This window comes from Emys orbicularis, chromosome 2, assembly GCF_028017835.1.
Source record: "Emys orbicularis isolate rEmyOrb1 chromosome 2, rEmyOrb1.hap1, whole genome shotgun sequence".
NCBI classification, from domain to species: Eukaryota; Metazoa; Chordata; order Testudines; family Emydidae; genus Emys; species Emys orbicularis.
The window spans coordinates 278,046,911-278,068,113 of NC_088684.1; the positions used below are offsets into that span (position 1 = coordinate 278,046,911).

At 43.0% G+C, this 21,203-nt stretch overlaps 1 protein-coding gene across 1 annotated transcript in view; it reads left to right on the forward strand.

Annotated features, from left to right (window-relative positions):
• Positions 1–21,203, forward strand: part of PTPRN2 (protein tyrosine phosphatase receptor type N2) — a 959,094-nt gene that overhangs the window by 424,357 nt on the left and 513,534 nt on the right. The window contains exon 10 of the mRNA XM_065400104.1: positions 2,773–2,859. Within this exon, the coding sequence (XP_065256176.1) occupies positions 2,773–2,859 (87 nt within the window). The remainder of the gene's footprint in view (positions 1–2,772; positions 2,860–21,203) is intronic.

Genomic DNA, 21,203 nt, shown 5'->3' on the forward strand with positions numbered 1-21,203 from the left:
TGAGACGGGGTGACCACATCTACATGTAGTATTCTAGATGTGGGCATACCATGGATTTATATAGAGGCAATATGATATTTTCTGTTTTATTATCTATCCCTTTCTCAATGATTCCCAACATTCTGTTTGCTTTTTTGACTGCCGCTGCACATTGAGTGGATGTTTTCAGAGAACTATCCACAATGACTCCAAGATCTCTTTTTTGAGTGGTAACAGACAATTTAGACCCCATCATTTTATATAGTTGGGATTATGTTTTCCAATGTTCATTACTTTGCATTTATCAACATTGAATTTCATCTACCATTTTGTTGCCCAGTCACCCAGTTTTGAGAGAACCTTTTGTAGGTCTTCGCAGTTTGCCTGGGATTTAACTATCTTGATTAGTTTTGTATCATCTGCAAATTTTGCCATCTCACTGTTTATCCCTTTTTCCAGATCATTTATGGAACATGTTGAATAGGACTGATCCCAGTAGAGACCCGTAGGGGACTCCAATATTTACCTCTCTCCATTCTGAAAACTGACCGTTTATTCCTACCCTTTGTTTCCTATGTTTTAACTAGTTACCAATCCATGAGAGGACCGTCCCTCTTATCCCATGACAGCTCATTTTGCTTAAAAGCCTTTGGTGAGGGACCTTGTCAAAGGCTTTCTGAAAATCTAAGTACACTATATCCGGTGGATCCCCCTTGTCCACATGCTTGTTGACCCCCTCAAAGAATTCTAGTAGATTGGTGAGGCATGATTTCCCTTTACAAAAACCATGTTGACTCTTCCCCAACAAATTAAGTTCATCTATGTGTTTGACAATTTTGTTCTTTACTATAGTTTCAACCAATTTGCCTGGTACTGAAGTCAGGTTTACTGGTTTGTAATTGCCAGGATCACCTCTGGAGCCCTTTTTAAAAATTGGCGTCACATTAGCTATCCTTCAGTCATTTGGTACAGAAACTGATTTAAATGATAGGTTACATACTACAGTTAGTAGTTCTGCAATTTCACATTTGAGTTCCTTCAGAACTCTTGGGTGAATACCATCTGATCCTGGTGACTTATTACTGTTTAGTTTTATCAATTTGTTCTAAAACCTCCTCTAATGACACCTCAATCTGGGACAGTTCCTCAGATTTGTCACCTAAAAAGAATGGCTCAGGTTTGGGACTCTCCCTCACATCCTCAGCCGTGAAGACCGATGCAAAGAATTCATTTAGTTTCTCCGCAATGGCTTAATCATCCTTGAGTGCTCCTTTAGCATCTCGATCGTCCAGTGGCCCCACTGGTTGTTTAACAGGCTCCCTGCTTCTGATGTACTTAACAAATTTTTTGCTATTACTTTTTGAGTCTTTGGCTAGCTGTTCTTCAGATTCTTTTTTGGCCTTCCTCTATATATGTATATTTTTCCATTTAGTTTGCCAGAATTTATGCTCTTTTCTATTTTCCTCACTAGGATTTAACTTCCACTTTTTAAAGGATGCTTTTTTTGCCTCTCACTGCTTCTTTTACTTTGTTGTTTAGCCATGGTGGCACTTTTTTTGTTATCTTCTATGTTTTTTTAATTTGGGGAATACATTTAAGTTGAGCCTCTATTATGGTGTCTTTAAAAAGTTTCCCTATAGCTTGTAGGGATTTCACTTTTGGTGCTGTACCTTTTAATTTCTGTTTAACTAACCTCCTCATTTCTGTGTAGTTCCCTTTCTGAAATTAAATTAAATGTTACAATGTTGGGCTGCTGTGGTGTTTTCCCCGCCACAGGGATGTTAAATTTAATTATATTATTGTCACTATTACCAAGTAGTCCAGCTATATTCACCTCTTGGACCAGATCCTTTGCTCCACTTAGGACTAAATCAAGAATTGCCTCTCCTCTTGTGTGTTCCAGGACTAGCTGCTTCAAGAAGCAGTCATTTAAGGTGTCAAGAAACTTTTAAGTCCCCATCCAGATAGGAACACTGCTGTCAGTACATCACAGACAGAAAATGTAATGTTTGCAATACATCTTTAGAGTTATAAGAAAGCCTAAAGAACTCTTAACTAATAACCCGAAACTTTTTATAAATGAAAATTTTGCATATAGCTAAATGCTTTCTTAAATGATAACACTGCACATGTGATATGCTTGATTGCAACTTGTTTTCTAAATTAAAAAATGTAAATGTGGCATTGAGAAAATTTAAAAAGATTGAAGGCAGGTTATGTCAGCAGCACACACACACCCACCGAAGAGTCTTCCATCTATCTAATCAGCCTCTCCTGCTCTGTGTGCCTATCTCAATTGTTTACTTTCAAATCCATAATATTTTTGCATCCTTTCCCTGGGTCAGGATTCATTTAAAAAAACTAATGAATTTAAAAATATGCTTTTCCCTTGTCCATTTGATACAGAGCCCTGCAATTTGACTTTCATTGTTTGTTTCCATCCTTGTCTCGCCAATCCTTTTCACTCTTTCTTTCTTTTTACTTTATTACATTTTTTATTGAGGCTTGAGATGAACCGGTCACTGCATCATGGGCCCATTACACTTCCTAACAATTCCATTTACACCTTATTGTTTGTCTTATTGCTGGAAAATTCAGGTGATTCATCATGCCTGAAGAAGCACCTGATCCCAATTCCCTTGATATCACAATCGCTATGTGACAGGAATACTGTAAGCAGTGATTTTCAGACCCTGACAGGCCAAGGTGATAACTCTTTGGGGACTTTTAGCCTCTCAAGTATTGATGAGTTCCATTTTCATAATGCTGCGTTTTCTTGCTTCCTTTCAACAGCCCGCTGAATGAGGAAAAGGGTTTGGAGTTAATAAAGTATGTGGCAGATCTCCTGAAGCTGCAGATGAGTGACTTTGACGATGTCAAGTATGTATATGGTGCTCGTCCCTTCTATTTTATATGTTTTTTCATTGTTATGCTTTAATATATATTTTCTTAAGGAAATAGCTAATTTTTTATCATCAAAATTCATCACATGGAGAGAGGGGGGGGGGGGGGAGAAACAAGAATATCCTGGCATTCTTTGCCAAGTTTTGTATACAGTTAGCAATAGCATACTTAATAAAAATGATCTGATGCAGTCTCCAAAAGATCTCCATATTACCACTAGTATAAGGTAAAAGGAAAAATTATAATCTTCAGAGTGCTGTATAAACATTAACTAACCTTCACCATACCCATGTAAGATAAGTATTGTAAGGGTTATTATACTCAGTTTCATAGAAGAGGAGGTAGTGTCTAAGGTAGAGTGGAACTCAGGGGTTTCTGACTTTGAGTTTTGTGCTTGGAACACTAGATTATGTCTCCTTCAGGAGTCCATCCTTGTTTAAACATTGTTTTACTTTTCTACGTTTCACACTGACTAATTATATGTATGTTCATCTGGTCAATTGGACAGGTAGTGACTTGACTGATCTGGTACAATGAAGATATTGCTTAAATTTTCTAAGGTGGAAATGTTTGTACAGGAACTATAGCTCCTCCATGAGAGAAAGTTTAAAAAATAGAACTCAACAGAATTTAATAGAGAACTAATTAGGGCATAAAGGTTACTTCATGGGAGGGTTTGATAGCTTTCAGAGAAATTCTGACATGGGAGACAATATTTGGGAGTTTTTTGATAGTCTCTGTAACTCTTCTGCCAGGTGTTGTCGGCAGCAGAAATGATCAGGTTTAATTTTCTAGAAGTTTCCTTAAAGACTTAACTAACACTGGCTTAAGCCCTCACGCAGAAATCTGGGAACCTACATAAATCATCCTGGCTGCCCCTTATGAGCAGTTTTTCCCCACTTGCAAGCGCTGAGTCCAGAGGTTACAACAAGGAGAACTTTGGGGGTGGAGAGGGGGAGGTACACAACACAATGAGTTGGTCAAACCACCAAGTAACAAATTCTATGATGTAAGACTCTCACCTCCCAGGATGTCTTAAACGTACCTACCTTGGTCCTTCTTTGGCCATTATGAGTGACTAATGTGTTCTGGCCACTTCCTACCACCTCAGCTCTCTGCTCACAGTTAGCTATCCTGGATTGGAGAAATCCAAGGACTCTATCAGGTTGCGGCTGCCTGGGGGCTCTGGGGGCTCCACTCCCTAACTCAGCTGGAGTGATTTCAGCTTTAATTGCTGGATAGAGAGGCCCACACCAGAGTCCTGTGGATAGACTGCTGCTCTGTCTGTGGTTTCAGTCCAAGCTGCCTACCTCTTCCACTGCTCTGTGCCATCCGTCACCTCAGAGGTGCTACTGCCACTGCTGTTCTGCATCATCTGTTGCCACAAAGCTGCCACTGCTGCCTTGAAGCTGCCTAGACTCTGTACTGTTCAGCAGTCTCAGCTCGACTCTCAGGATGAGTTCAGTGGTGTCTGGGACATTTGACAGAGTCCTCATCAGCAGAGAAGCCCCTCCAGCAGCTGTCAGGAGCCTTTTCCCTCTCTTCCTCCTTTACCTCTGTCCATGCTCCCTTACTCAACTGCCCCTGACTGCAATCTCGGTCAGGGTAACCTCAGGCACATTCAATGTCTTGTCCTTGTATTTCCCAACAAGGTCTGTTGCATTTAATTGCTCCTAAAGGCAAAACTAAACTGCATTTTATTCAGAATGCACCACGCCATCATATAATATACAAATGAAGCCTGACACATTCAGTCAATTCTCCTTGCCCTCTGACTGATGCCAGCAGAGATCTCCCTCGCCAGTGAAGTCCCTTCCTATCTGCGGATCTTAAGTTGCTGTGGGCTGTTCTTCTCCCATTTCACCAACAAATGACAATAATGAGCTCCCTTCTCTCTAAAGCTTCAGGCCACAAGCTTTACATCTGGAAGGATGTGGTAGGTGCTCATTTGTAGTGGGACTCAGGGACTGACTGCTTTTAGCCCCTTAATTGTGTTGCTGCACTGCAGTATCCTCCTCAATCTTTCCTGCTGTTGCCCTCACTCTGTCTATATGTGATGGTACCAGTAAATGCCATTAGTTTTCCGGTGCTATACCTTCGATTTACAGCAGGTAAATGTATCTCGATGGCCAGCTAATTTACCCTCCATTGCCATATATCTCATTTAATCTCTGTGGTCGTTCTAGCACATGCCAAGAGAAGGATTCATAGATTCCAAGGCTAGAAGGGAGCATTGTGATTATCTAGTTTGACCTCCTGTATAACATAGACCATAGAACTTTCCCCAAAATAATTCTTTTGGAACTAGAGCGTATCTTTAAAAAATATTTGATCTTGATCTAAAAATTGCCAGTGGTGGAGAATCTGCACCTATGGTTCCTATGGTTAATTACCCTCACTGTCAAAAATGTATGCCTTTTTTCCAGTCTGAATTGGTTTAGTTTCAACTTCCAGCCATTGGAACATTTTATATCTTTCTCTGCTAGATTAAAGAGCCCATTATTAAATATTTTTTCTCCATGTAGATACTTATAGAGTGTGGTCAAGTCGCCCCTTAATCCTTTTATCATTTTCATGGCTCTTCTCTGAACCCTTTCCAATTTATCAACATCCTTCTTGAATTGTGGGCAAAAGAACTGGATATAGCATTCCAGCAGTGGTCATACTTTGCCAAATACAGAGGTAAAATAAATTCTCTACTCCCACTCCAGATTCCCCTGTTTAAGCATCCCACGATTGCATTAGCTCTGTTGGCTACAGAGTCACATTAGCAGCTCATGTTCAGATACTTATCCACCATGACTCACAAAATCTTTTTCAGAGTCACAGCTTCCCAGGATAGAATCCCCCATCCTGTAAGTAAGTATATCCTACAACTCCTAGTATTCACCTTGATTTTCTAGTCAAAAACCTTTTATTGTCATTTGCTTTGTTGGGAAAAAATATCTTCTTCCATCAGAAACAGAGCCCTATACACAAACCCGTACTACTCATGGTCAGTTTCCAGTTGGGGTTAGCAGGGAACATATAGAAAACTGGACAGTATAAAAACAAGACCACACAGGCACCTTTATTGCACTGTGAGGGACATGAGTTTGAACGAGTGAAAGTGGCTTAGTTTTCCAAAAAGGAAAAAATGTTTCAGGGAAAATTTAATCAATTAAGAAATTTAATAAAATTTCTCCATGTTTTCCAAAGTTTCAGCAACTTGCAAGCAGGAAAATTTTGTTGAAAATAGCTTTCTCAACAGCTGTTTCACTCTACTTGCTTATAATGTCATCAGAATTGTAGAATGTCTCTATATAGCTTTCCATCATAGTTTTCTTGAATTCCATTCTTTGCATTTAACAGATGAGTAAAAATTATTGCAAATTAATAGTTTACCAGATTTATTTCCCAAACGGGTAGCACTACTAGTGCATTGTATGTAAAAAAAATTTGAAGCTAAATTACTTATAAACACTCAGAAGTGGCAGTCATATTGGATTACCTTCCTCAGAAGGTGAAAGTCCACTCATTCGTTCATGAAGCAGTAAAATGTTTACTTTAATTGCTTATGGACTATTTTACCTACAATTAGCTTTTTTTTAAGATGAAAAATAAGCTTTAAAATTTCAAAAATGGCTGCAATTACTGTCTTCTGGAGGAAATTCAAGCTAGAGGCTAGGAGTGACATATGATAGACCAGTGTCTGTCATACTTGTAAAGAGACAATGCCATGGGCCAAGTTCTCTGCTGGTGTCAATGAGTGCTGCCTCATTGACTTCACCCATTTACCGGTAGAACACTCACACCTACCAAGCTAATTATTAGCCCCCCAAAAGCCTTTAGGTGATTGATTATCACTGTTTAAATCACAACTAAATTGTAATTGGCAGACCATATATTGGTGTTAGTGAAACATAGTGTTCTAATGATATCGCCATAAACAATCTCTCTTTTTTTTGGTCCTGTCATTGAGCTGATATGTAGCTAGAGGACCAGATATAGCTATATAGTAAAATGTAGCTATTTTAAAATATAAACTCAGATGCCAAATAGGACAGAGCACCTTATTTCCATTAACCACAACACATTTAAAATTAAATCAGTTCTGCACTTTATTTTAATAATGTCTATAACCTAGGGGAGAAAAGAATGAAATCATTTCCCAAATCTTGGGTCACTGAGGAATAACATATAATACATTTATTTTATTAATCAAATTAGATGTTTTGGCCCAGGTTCAATTCTCATTAATGCTATGAGATTTGGATCTGGCCAATAGATAACACAGATATAGATGCCTTAGAAAAATTCTATACTAAGCAAAGAACTTGTGCTTTATAAAGCATCTGCTTTTGTGGCACTGCTGCATGGCCATTCTAAGAGAAATGTATGAATTTGAAAGTGTTGGTTAGTTTCTGAGTAACCTCACAGGGAGAGGCTTCAGGAAAGACTTGACTTGGTGATTACCCCTAATCCACCTTTGATATTTCCAAGTGCAAGGCTCAGGCTGCTCTGGAAGTATGGATTTTACTTAGTCTCAGCCACTGAGGAATTGCTTTTTTCATAGAGAAATGCTCAGCCACTAAAATTATGTTTTTTTCACGAACACACTTGGCATTTCATCTTAACTTTCTTAACTTTTCCCCCCCAGATGCAAGTAGGGACTGGGGCGTGGGAGGTCAGGCCTAATGGTTAGAGTCAGGAGTATGGAACCGGAGCTGGGATCAAAGTCAAAGGCCAAGCCAAGGGTCAGAGCCAGTGAGATACCAAGCCAAAGGTCAGAGCTGGAGTTAGGAGTCAAGCCTGGAGTCAGCGTCAGGGGTAGAGCATAGGAGTGGGACCTGGAGTAAGGTAGGAAAGCAGGAACTGGAGCAGATGGGGGTCTGGGATGAGGAGGGAAGGGCCAGGACCAGGTTGGGAGGCAGGAACCAGGAGTCAGGCAAGTAGGCAGGGACCATAGTAACGGGCAGCCAGGGATTTGTTTGTTGCTCAGACAACTTCCTGTGCCTCTTTCTGGATTAAATAGAGTGTCCCAGCCAACTGGTGGGGCTGGATGTCTCCCCCAGTCAGGAGTTTCATGGGCAGGGCTCTTTGTGAGCTAGAGCTTCGTTAGCCCTCTTCTCTTCTGGTTGAAGTAAGCTGCTGTGTGTTGGTCCTGGTCTGAGCACTGCCTGAGGACTTCTGGGCCTGGGTTTGATGCTTGCACCTGTTCCCTCTCTCCCCAGGCAGTTAGCAACTTTTAAAAAGAATGAAGTATGTAACCGAGTGGGAAACCATTCAGTAAGTCTGAGGTCAGTTGAAGGAGTTAGAAATAAAGTGGAAGTGGGGAGGAGTGTGACATATTTGGCTAATTCAGAGGCTGACATGGCAACACAACATGTGAATAAGACTAGGAAATGAAATTCTCTCTCTCTCTTCTCCCTCCCCAACATACTATATGGTATGATGGTGACAGCACTATTTCCTGTGTCAGAGAGCCTTAAAGTATTGTCAACTTTTTGGGGTAAACATAAGTTTTACTAATGAAAACTACAGGGTTAATGTCAAAGACCATGCAAAAGCAGCATGTTTAATGAGAATTATTTCTGAGACGTGCACCATAGCAAATTTAAACAATCAGTTCTTCTAAGGGACCTATAATCCAGAACTCTCAATTGTTTCATGTGCATTTTTCTGCAATGTACTCATTTTGAAAGGATTATTTCACAGAGGCGATCTTATTGTTTTGTGGTTAGTTTTGCTTCTGAATATTTATAGTATGTGCCTATTTTTAGCTTTTCCCACTGTTCTGGAATTTGGTTGAGTGAACAGTTGCCTTTGCAGCCTATTCCCATGTTATTTCTTGATTAGTTGATGCAGGGTGGTAATCAGATTATTTTATCTTCTCTCTTTCACCAACATGCCAATTTTAACTGAGGACCTGGGATCCTCAATATAGTCTCAGTTTCGCTCCTAGAGTGCACAGTTCACTGCTACACTTGATTTATTTTCAAGTTACATTGACATAAACTTTGCTCTCCCTGTGAAGCGGATGAGTGGGGATTTATTTGGGGAATACATAATCAGAAATGTTTCAACATTGTAAAAAGGATCCAACATGTTAACTGTCACTTTCAGATACAGCCTGAATTTTTATGGAAGTACTAGTTATGCTTAATATGTTTTGTTAATGGTTATGTAGCTGTCAGATAAATTCCATTATTTCTTATTACATCATTAGAGACCATTAAAAGGATATTAACATGCTGATGTAATTATGCAAGCAGACGTAAAATGACTATAGTTATGATTTTAAAATCTAATTATGGGTGTCCACAGCCTCTGGTGATTGATTGTGGACTGGTATAGTATGGATTGGAGTCAGGTGGGTGGTAATACCAGGAGGCATGGCATAAAAAAAGGGGGGAGAGGGGATGGAGTCCACCACAGTGGAACTGTAGCAATGACCTTTCTCCTGGAATTAGTTCTTCAGCCATCATCAGCTGAACTTATAGAAAAGGAATCTTATCAACGAAAATCCAAATACAATATTTTAAAAATGTAAAACCTACTAGGTCAACTGAGTGTGTAAAGCAGGGGTGGATGTAGCCTCCCAATTCAATGGGTGCATTATACTAAACTGACGACGGGGCATTGACCATCCACAGCACCACCCTCTGCCCTGGCATTGCAACCCTAATACTGGCCTGGGGAGGAGGGGCAGCTCCCGGCATAGGGAGAGGGATGCTGAAGAACAAGCCTGCCCTTCAATCGCCCTGCAGTGGTGGCTCCTGTCCCATGGAGCTGAGCCTGGTTTCCTGCTCCAGGTGTTGTGACCTGGTGCATGGGGTCACAATGCCACTCAGGTTTGTCTGCGGGATGATTTCTGTGGGTGCAGTTGAACCCATGAGCCCATGATAAAGCTGCCCCTGGTGTAATAGGAAGGATAGTCAGATTCTGTGACTTGAGCCATTGGATTATCACAAACATCGTCTTCCTGGATTCTTCTGAGATAGACAGTGAGATTTACCTATGCCTATTTATTCAGCATTCTTACGTTTGAAATAATACCAAAGAAGCTGCTGAGGAGATTTCCTGCCATTAAACCACTGGATGCCCTTAAATGTGAAGGAAATAAAAGGGGATGACCATGTCTATGCATCTGATATAATAACACTCTAGACCAGGGGTTGTGTAACATTTTCATGGTATGGGCCACATGTTAAAAGTGAGATTATCTGGTGGATACCATATCTTCCATTGGTGATCAAACATCATCCCTATGGCAGCTGCAAAAATTGCTTATATAGAAAAGTAACAGTAGGAAATTTTAGCTGTCTTTAAACTCTATAGAAAAAAGCTATTCATAATATCTTTTTCTTCTCCATTTTATTTCTTTTTTACCATCATTTATGTCCTTCTCTTTAAAGATTCCTTGCCACCTGGTCTTTTTCTTCCCCTGCACGTACTTCTCTGTTGTTTTGATCCTCCTCTCCCTTTGCACATTCTTCTTTGCTTCCATATCATTGTTGTTTCCCAGCGTGCCTAAACCCTGTTATGGAGGTATCATCTCTCTTAGGTGTGTTGGTACCTTAAGCTGCATGCTCCCTGAATCTTGTTCTCTCTTAGGGCTTGTCTACACTACAAAATTAGGTCGGATTTATAGAAGCCGGATTTATAGAAGCCGGTTTTATGCAGCCGACTGTGTGTGTCCCCACATAAAATGCTCTAAGTGCATGAAGTCGGCGGACCGCGTCCACAGTACCGAGGCTAGCGTCGACTTCCGGCGCATTGCACTATGGGTACCTATGGGTACCTATCCCACAGTTCCCGGAGTCTCCGGCGCCCATTGGAATTATGGGTTGAGATCGCAATGCCCGAATGATGCAAAGCAGTGCCGCGGGGGGTTCTGGGTACATTGCGTCACGCACCTCCCCCGCCGTCACAGCAACGGCAGACAATAGATTCGCGCCTTTTTACCTGGGTTACCTGTGCAGACAACATACCATGCCAAGCATGGAGCCCGCTCAGCTCAGCTCACCGTCACCATATGTCTTCCGGGTGCCGGCAAACGTGTGACTGCATTGCTAAACAGCAGCAGCAGATTACTGCCTTTTGGCGGTAGACGGTGCAGCATGAGTAGTAGCCTTCATCGGCGCTCGGGATGCTGGTAGCTGTGGGGCTGGCAGCCGTAGGGCTGCATTGCACCAGCCCCTTGCCTTTTGGCAGTAGATAGTTTATTACGACTGGTAACCGTCCTGTCAGTATTGTCTGCTGAGCATCCAGAAGAGGCCGAGGGCAATCTGGGTGCTCAGCAGATCTGAAAGAAGAGCTTTCCTCAGGTCTGAAAGCAAGTAAATTTAGAGGTTGCCTGAAATGCTCATAGATTATTGTAGCCTGAGCGCCTTTACCGAGCCTTCTGGCTACTGTACAGCAGCAACCCCTTGCCTTTAACCGTCCTCGTTGGACAATGATGGTTACCAGTCGTAGTATACTATTTGCTGCCAAGTATTGTCTGCTAAGCACCCAGAAAAGGCCGAGGGCGATCTGGGTGCTGGCAGACATGTGGCTGGCACACGTGGGGCTACATTGCTACACAGCAGCAACCTCTTGCCTTTAACCGTCCTCGTTGGACAATGATGGTTACCAGTCGTAGTATACTATTTGCTGCCAAGTATTGGCTGCCAAGCACCCAGAAAATGCCGAGGGCTATCAGTCATGCTGCACTGTCGTCTTAAGATGTAAAAAATAGATTTGTGTTTTATTCATTTCCTTCCCCCCTCCCTCCGTCAAATCAACGGCCCGCTAAACCCAGGCTTAGGAGTTCAATCTCTGGGGGGGGGGGCATTCTGTGTGACAGTTGTTTGTATTTCTCCCTGATGCACAGCCACCTTTCTTGATTTTAATTCCCTGTACCTGTACGCCATGTCGTCAGTCGCCCGCCCCTCCCTCCCTCCCTCCCTCCCTCCCTTCTTCCCCTGGTCTTTAGATACTAGTTTCGCGCCTTTTTTCAGACCAGACGCCATAGCTAGCACTGGGATCATGGAGCCCGCTCAGATCACCGCGGCAATTATGAGCACTATGAACACCACGCGCATTGTCCTGGAGTATATGCAGAGCCTGGACATGCCAAAGCAAAACCAGGAGGACCAGCTGAGGAGGAGGAGGCGATTGCAGCGCGGCGACGATAGTGATGAGGAAATTGACATGGACCTCTCACAAGGCACAGGCCCCAGCAATGTGGAAATCATGGTGTTACTGGGGCAGGTTCATGCCATGGAACGCCGATTCTGGGCCCGGGAAACAAGCACAGACTGGTGGGACCGCATCGTGTTGCAGGTCTGGGACGATTCCCAGTGGCTGCGAAACTTTCGCATGCGTAAGGGCACTTTCATGGAACTTTGTGACTTGCTTTCCCCTGCCCTGAAGCGCCAGAATACCAAGATGAGAGCAGCCCTCACAGTTGAGAAGCGAGTGGCGATAGCCCTGTGGAAGCTTGCAACGCCAGACAGCTACCGGTCAGTCGGGAATCAATTTGGAGTGGGCAAATCTACTGTGGGGGCTGCTGTGATCCAAGTTGCCAGGGCAATGAGAGGCCTGGTGATATCAAGGTTAGTGACTCTGGGAAACGTGCAGGACATAGTGGATGGCTTTGCTGCAATGGGATTCCCAAACTGTGGTGGGGCGATAGACGGAACCCATATCCCTATCTTGGCACCGGCGCACCAAGCCACCGAGTACATAAACCGCAAGGGGTACTTTTCAATGCTGCTGCAAGCCCTGGTGGATCACAAGGGACGTTTCACCGACATCAACGTGGGCTGGCCGGGAAGGGTACATGATGCTCGCGTCTTCAGGCACTCTCTTCTGTTTCAAAAGCTGGAGGAAGGGACTTTCTTCCCGGACCAGAAAATAACCATTGGGGATGTTGAAATGCCTATCGTGATCCTTGGGGACCCAGCCTACCCCTTAATGCCATGGCTCATGAAGCCATACACAGGCAGCCTGGACAGGAGTCAGGACCTGTTCAACTACAGGCTGAGCAAGTGCCGAATGGTGGTGGAATGTGCATTTGGGCGTTTAAAAGCGCGCTGGCGCAGCTTACTGACTCGCTGTGACCTCAGCGAAAAGAATATCCCCATTGTTATTGCTACTTGCTGTGCGCTCCACAATATCTGTGAGAGTAAGGGGGAGACATTTATGGCGGGGTGGGAGGTAGAGGCAAATCGCCTGGCCGCTGATTACGCGCAGCCAGACACCAGGTCGGTTAGAGCAGCACAGCAGGGCGCGGTGCGCATCAGAGAGGCTTTGAAAACTAGTTTTGTGACTGGGCAGGATATGGTGTGAAACTTCTGTTTGTTTCTCCTTGATGAAATCGCAGCCCCCCCCCCCACGCACCCGGTTAACTCTACTACCCTGTAAACCAAGCACCCCAACCTCCCCTCCCCTCCCCTCTTCAAGCACCACTTGCAGAGGCAATAAAGTCATTGTTACTTCACATTCATGCATTCTTTATTAATTGAGCACACAACTAGGGGGATAATTGCAAAGGTAGCCCGGGATGGGTGGGGGAGGAGGGAAGGAAAAGGACACACTGCACTTTAAAACTTTAAAACTTATTGCTGTGGAAATCATCTAGGGTGGAGTGATTGGGTGGCCGGAGGCCCCCCCACCGTGTTCTTGGGCGTCTGGGTGAGGAGGCAATGGGACTTGGGGAGGAGGGCTGGTGGTTACAGAGGGGCTGTAGCGGCGGTCTCTGCTCCTGCTGTTGGTTACAGAGGGGCTGTAGCGGCGGTCTCTGCTCCTGCTGCCTTTCCTGCAGCTCAACCATACGCAGGAGCATATCACTTTGATGCTCCAGCAGCCGGAGCATCGACTCTTGCTTTCTGAGTACAAGCTGACGCCATTTCTCCTCTTCAGCCCGCGTTTCAGCACGCAACCTCTGCTCTTCAGCCCGCGACTTCTCCTCTTCAGCCCGCCACCTCTCCTCTCGCTCATATTGGGCTTTTTTAAAATCAGTCATTGACTGCCTCCACGCATTCTGCTGTGCTCTGTCAGCGTGGGAGGCAGTCTGTAGTTCAGTGAACATTTCGTCACGTGTCCTTCGCTTCCTTCTTCGAATATTCACTAGCCTCTGTGAAGGTGAAACATTTGCAGCTGGTGGAGGAGAAGGGAGAGTTGTTTAAAAAAGATACATTTTTTAGAACAATGGGTACACTCTTTCACGTTAGATTTTGCTGTTCACATCACACAGCACATGTGCTTTCGTTACAAGGTCGCATTTTTCCTCTTACATTGAGGGACTGCCGGTTTGGTGTGAGAGATCACTCACGCAGTGCCAGGCCACAGATTTCAGCTTGCAGGCAGCCATGGTAAGACACAGTCTTTGGGCTTTTTTAACCTTGTTAACAAGTGGGGATGGTTTAAAACAGTACTGCTCTCATTAACCATACCAAGCACCCGTTGGGTTGGCCATTTAAAATGGGTTTGCAATGTAAAAGGAGGGGCTGAGGTTTAAGGTTTAACATGCAGCACAAACCCAACTAACTCCCCTCCCCCACACACCCAATTCTCTGGGTTGGACACTTCACCCCTCCCCCCCACCGCGTGGTTAACAGCGGGGAATATTTCTGTTCAGCAGAGCAGGAAGGGGCACCTCTGAATGTCCCCTTAATAAAATCGCCCCATTTCAACCAGGTGACCGTGAATGATATCACTCTCCTGAGGATAACAAAGAGCGATAAGGAATGGATGTTGTCTGCATGCCAGCAAACACCGGGACCATACGCTGCCATGCTTTGTTATGCAATGATTCCAGACTACGTGCTACTGGCCTGGCGTGGTAAAGTGTCCTACCATGGCGGACGGGATAAGGCAGCCCTCCCCAGAAACCTTTTGCAAAGGCTTTGGGAGTACATGAAGGAGAGCTTTCTGGAGATGTCCCTGGAGGATTTCCGCTCCATCCCCATACACGTTAACAGACTTTTCCAGTAGCTGTACTGGCCGCGATTGCCAGGGCAAATTAATCATTAATCATTAAACACGCTTGTTTTTAAACCATGTGTAATATTTACAAAGGTACACTCACCAGAGGTCCCCTGTGTGCCCACAGGGTCTTGGGTGAGTTCGGGGGTTACTGGTTCCAGGTCCAGGGTGACAAACATATCCTGGCTGTTGGGGAAACTGGTTTCTCCGCTTCCTTGCTGCTGTGAGCTATCTATGATGTTCTCTCCATCCTCATCTTCCTCGTCCGCCGAACCCGATTCCCTGTCTCCAGAGAGGGACTGATAGCACACGCTTGGGCTACTGGTGGCTGCACCCCCTAGAATGGCATGCAGCTCCTCGTAGTAGCGGCATGTTTGCGGCTCAGCCCCGGACCTTCCGTTTGCGTCTCTGGCTTTGTGGTAGGCTTGCCTTAGCTCCTTAATTTTCACGCGGCACTGCTGTGCGTCCCTGTTATGGCCTCTGTCCTTCATGGCCTTGGAGATCTTTTCTAATGTTTTGCCATTTCTTTTACTGTTTCGGAGTTCGGCCAGCACTGCTTCATCTCCCCAGATGGCGATCAGATCCCGTACCTCCCGTTCGGTCCAGGCTGGAGCTCTTTTGCGATCCTGAGACTGGGACTGGGACTCCATCACGGTTACCTGTGCTGATGAGCTCTGCATGGTCACCTGTGCTCTCCACGCTGAGCAAACAGGAAATGAAATTCAAACGTTCGCGGGGCTTTTCCTGTCTACCTGGCCAGTGCATCTGAGATGAGAGTGCTGTCCAGAGCGGTCACAATGAAGCACTGTGGAATAGCTCCCGGAGGCCACTAATGTCGAATTCCGTCCTCACTACCCAATTCCGACCCCCATAAGGCCGATTTTATCGCTAATCCCCTCGTCGAGGTGGTGTAAAGAAACCGGTTTAAAGGGCCCTTTAAGTCGAAAGAAAGGGCTTCGTCGTGTAAACGTGTCCAGGCTTAAGTCGACTTAACGCAGCTAAAGTCGACCTAAACTCGTAGTGTAGACCAGGCCTTAGACTACCAAGTGTGCCTGTTTTTGGTGTTGTATTTTGTGACATAACTGGGAATAAAACTGAAACCTCCCAAAGGTAGGACACTGAATGGGTATCTGTCCATGCTCTTCCCTGAAATTTCATCTTGTCTCTTCACATTGATACCCATGTGGTTCATCAACAGGGTTGGATCCTTTAGATCTACCACACAGACCTCTGCCAGTTGAGCTAATCAACTGATAGCAATAGTAGCTGATAGCAATAGCAGGTTGCCATCCTCTTTGTGGACCAGCACCAGATGGGAATGAGATACACATTTTGCCGATGGGTTCGCTTGTTGACAGAAGAGGAATAGTGAGATTCAGGAATCCTGAATTCCATTCTAGACTCTGGAGTGGTGTATGGTCAAGTGGGCAGAGACTTTTCTGTCCATTTCCCTCAAGCTTGATGCATTCTGCCATGTCCCTGTCCAAGTTCTGTCTCGTCCCCACCCTACATTCCTTATCTACCCAATCACAGTCTCTACTCCTCAGGCTTATGATCTAAGCCCCAGTCTCCTTGCCCAGCCTATTCTCCCACTCCAGGCTCGCTGAGTCCTATTCTTCCTTCCCACCCACAACACCGAGTATCTTGCCTTCCCAACACCTGGTCTCCTTGCCCAGCTACTCTGAGTTCCACTGTCAAGGCCCCTTGTCTAATCTGTCTCTTCTTCCCATTGGCTCCTATTTCCAGTCTCCCCCCCACCCAGGCTCCTGAGCCAGTCTCAGTCTCCCTCCCCACTTCCTCTTTGTCCCAGTCTCTTCACCCAGTCCCAGTTCTCTCCCCATATCCTAACTCCTTGTCAGATCTGTCTCTCTTCCCCATTTGCCCCCATTCCTCCATTCTGGTGAGCACGAGGAGCTGTGAGAGGCTTGAGCATGTGCAGACTGCAATTTTTCAAAGGCTTATAATTTGGCTAAATGTGGATGGATTTTCATGTGGACAGCAAAGGCACGTCCCAAACACAAAAGGCCACCCCCTGCCAAATTTCAATTGCTACAAAGCAATGGGAGTGATAAAATATTTCAAAGAAAAGGTCTCAAGAATTTTTTAACATGGGCCAAACAGTGTATTTTTTCCTGTCCTTGCCATTGCAAATGGCTTAACTGTTTTGGCAGAAATTAAATAAATAAATAAATGGGGGTGTGTCACACAACTGGCATGTAAAATTTCAGCCCAAACTTAAAGTTTGGTAAAGTTATAAGCAACTGAAAACAGGGTGTTATAATGAAAGTGCCAATCAACCTTAATGACAGCCAGCGCTAACAGCCCCACCTATAATGAATTTGTATGTCGTCAGTTGTGTACTAATCATACTACATATAGATTTGGTTCATTGTTTTGTCTTGTTCTCTTGCTAACACTTGAAAAACCCAAGCAGCCATTTAATCATATTCACTCATCCAGAACCTAAACACTGGAGTTCAGTGCTTCGTGGTTTCACTTCATCATGCTGATAGATTATGACATGTGATACATGTGTGCTCTAAATGTGAGCATCTCAGGAAATTACTGGTAACTTGAGAGACAAGATAGTGTGAAGCTGGTTTATTTAACCCAGTATGCAGATTTGAAGGGCAGTAATGGGGATGGTAATACTCTGGAATAGATAAACTGTTCTATGATACACAATATTTTTGGGATCACATCTAGGCTCTGATTGGTGTGTTCTCTCTTCCGAACAGCAATCAAAGGGAGCCTTTCTTTGTGATGTAGCATGCTGAGCCTCTTCTCCAACATATGGTGTTCATCTACAGTGGGTGCATCTAAAAAGTTTATCCTATTTTGACAGATTTTACTAGTTTGAGAGAGATTCCCATATCATACAATGTACATACTGTACTTTGAGGCGTCCCAAACCTTTTCACTTAGTGAGTTCTATGCTTTTCCTCTTCTCTACTGGCTCTTTTTAAAAGTGTTTTTTTGTAATAAAGCAGCTGAAACAAAACACAGCAAAACAAATCCTTATGAAAAGCTATAGAGAATAGAGTAAAAGCCATAGAAATTACCTATATCTCCTAAATCACAAAAAAAACGATAAAATTTCTGTTATCTGTGATGTTTAGTTTTACTTAAGAGGAGTTTTCTAATATTGTGTTTATGAACATAAATATTATGAACAGTCTTTTCTCTTTGGGCATATCTCATGTTGTTATAGTGTTTGTGCCTATTATTGGTAGATTGAATTGATATTTCCATGATAACACTTACATTCATTTGTACGTAACTTAAACAAATTTTTCATTTTCCACTGGTAACTTTGTCTCAGCACAGAGGTAAATTTTTTCCCCCAAAGCTTGGGGAACATTTCCTCTGCTTTTCTTTTCATGTAGTAAGCAAGCCAACAAACTAAAGTCCATTCTGTATAATCCTCTTAGAAATGCTGTATGTGTGAATAACACATAAATGATGGAACTAGTTTTGTTCAAATGTGACTTCTATGGATTTCAATGAGTCTTAAAATCAAACCATTTGAAGACTGTACATACTGTGCTGTAACTCACCGTATTCAAGCTTTTTATAAGAAATTCCATTTTGTTTTCTATTACATACTATATTATTTGACAATTCATTTATTTTACAAAGAACTCAGGCATAAGTAGAAGGAGACAAAATTAGGGCTGAATTTTCAACTTTATCTGTGATTTGAGTGAGGGAGTGATTTCTCAATCTTAATGTTTCATTGATCTTGAGCTTTTTATTATCCCCCCATGAAATAATATATTTTGTGTTTATTACCTGATAGATTTAGAACCAACACCATTTTGCAGTCTTCACTATAACGTTCATTACTAGCGAAAGATATAATAGGCATATGTGAAAATAATTAGGAGGATTCTGGTCTGCAGCATTTAATAAATGCTGGGTGACAAAGCAAAAAGCCATAACATTCAGGGAGATTCTTCGGTTATGTCTCCACAGCAGCTGGGAGTGCACCTCCCACCTGGATAGACAGACGTGCGCTAGCTGTACTTGAGCAAGCATGTTAAAAATAGCAGTGTGGCTGCAGCAGCATGGGTGGCAGCTAACCCCCCACATACAAACCTGCCCAACCCCCTCTGTACATACTTGGGTGTCTAGTGCAAGCTGCTGCATCTGCCACCAGGGCCACTCTGCTATTTTTAGCATGCTGGCTCAAGGAGAGCTAGCCTATATCTATCTACCAACACTAGGAAGAAATCTCCCAGCCTCTTTGTAGATATACCCTTACAAGTGAAAATGGGCTAAGTTCATAGAATCATAGAAATGAAGGGTTGGAAGGAACCTTTAGAGGTCATCTAATCCATCCTCCAGCGCTGAGGCAGAACCAGGTAAACCTAAACCAACCCTGACAGGTATTTGTCAAACCTGTTCTTAGAAAACTCCAGTGATGGGAATTCTACACCCTCCCCGGGAATCCTATCCAAGAATTTAATTACCCTTATAATTAGAAAGTTTTCCCTAATATCTAACCTAAATGTCCCTTGCTGCAGATTAAGCCCATTACTTCTTGTTTTACCTTCAGTGGACATAGAGAATAATTGATCACAGTCCTCCTTATAACAGACCGAACATATTTGAAGACTCTTATCCACTCCCCCCTCAGTCTTTTTTTCTCAAGATTCAACATGCCCTGTTTTTTACCCTCTCCTCATAGGTCAGGTTTTTTAAACCTTTTATCATTTTTGTTGCTCTCCTTTGGACTCTTTCCAGTTATTCTACATCTTTCTTAAAGTATACCGCCCAGAGTTGGACACAATACTCCAGCTGATGCCTTACCAGTACTGAGTAGAGCGGGATAATTACTTCCTGTATTTTACATATGACACTTCCATTAATAAACCACAGAATGATATTCGCCTCTTTTGCAATTGCATCATATTTTTGACTCCTATTCAATCTGATAATTGCTAATGGTTCTAAGATTGCTTCAGCTAGTTCCTTAAGTACCCTAGGATGACTTTCATCAGGCCCTGCTGACTTAAATACATCTAACTTATCTAAATATTCTTTAACCTTATCTTTCCCTATTTTGGCTTACATTCCTCCCCCTTTCTTATTTACTTTCTCCATACCATAAATGATTTTATAGACTTCTATCATATCCCCTTTCTTTTCTAAAATGAATAGTCCCAGTGTTTTTAATCTCTCCCCATATGGAAGATGTTCCATACACCTAATACCTTTTCCAATACTAATATATCTTCTTTGAGATGAGGCAACCAGAGCCGCATACAGTATTCAAGGTGTGGGTGTACATTGGATTTATATAGTGGCATTATGATCGTTTTTGTCTTATTATCTATCCCTTTCTTAATGCTTCCTAACATTCTGTTAGCTTTTTGACTGCTGCTGCACATTAAGCAGATGTTTTCAGAACACTATCCATGATGACTCCAAGATCTCTTTCTTGAGTGATAACAGCTAATTTGGACCCATCATTTTGTATGCATAGTTAGGATTATTTTTCCAAAGTGCAATACTTTGCATTTGTCAACATTGATTTTCATCTGCCATTTTGTTCCTCATGAGAGGACCTTCCCTCTTATCCCATGACTGCTTACTTTCCTTAAGAGCCTTTGGTGTGAGACCTTGTCAAAGACATTCTGAAAGTCCAGGTACACTATATCAACTGGATCACCCTTGTCCATCTGCTTGTTGAAATCTAATAGATTTGTGAGGCATGATTTTCCTTTAAAAAAGCTGTGTCGATGCTTCCCCTACAAATCATGTTCATTTATCTGTCTGGTAATTTTGTTCTTTACTATAGTTTCAACCAATTTTGCCTGGTACTGAAGTTAGGCTTACTGGCCTGTAATTGCCACGATCGCCTCTGGAAACTTTTTTTTTTAAAATTGTGTTATATTAGCTACCTTCTAGTCATCTAGTACAAAGGTTGATTTAAGTGATAGTGATAGATACATACCACAGTTAGTAGTTCTATAATTTCATATTAAAGTTTTTTCAAAACACTGGGGTTAATACCATCTGGTCCTGGTGACTTATTACTGTTAAATGTATCAATTTGTTCCAAAACCTCCTCTATTGACACCTCAATCTGGGACAGTTCCTCAAATTTTCATTTAAAAAGAATGGCTATGGTGTCAGAATCTCACTCACATACTCTGCAGTGAAGACTGATGAAAAGAATCCATTTAGCTTATCTGAAACAGCTTTGTCTTCCCTGAGTGCTCCTTTAGCACCTTGATCATCCATCAGTCATAGGAGCAACAAGAGGGAAATCAGTGGGTGAATCTGCTCGACATCTTCCCATAACACATGAACACATGAACCAGGGGTCACTCAATTAAATTAATAGGCAGTAGGTTTAAAAC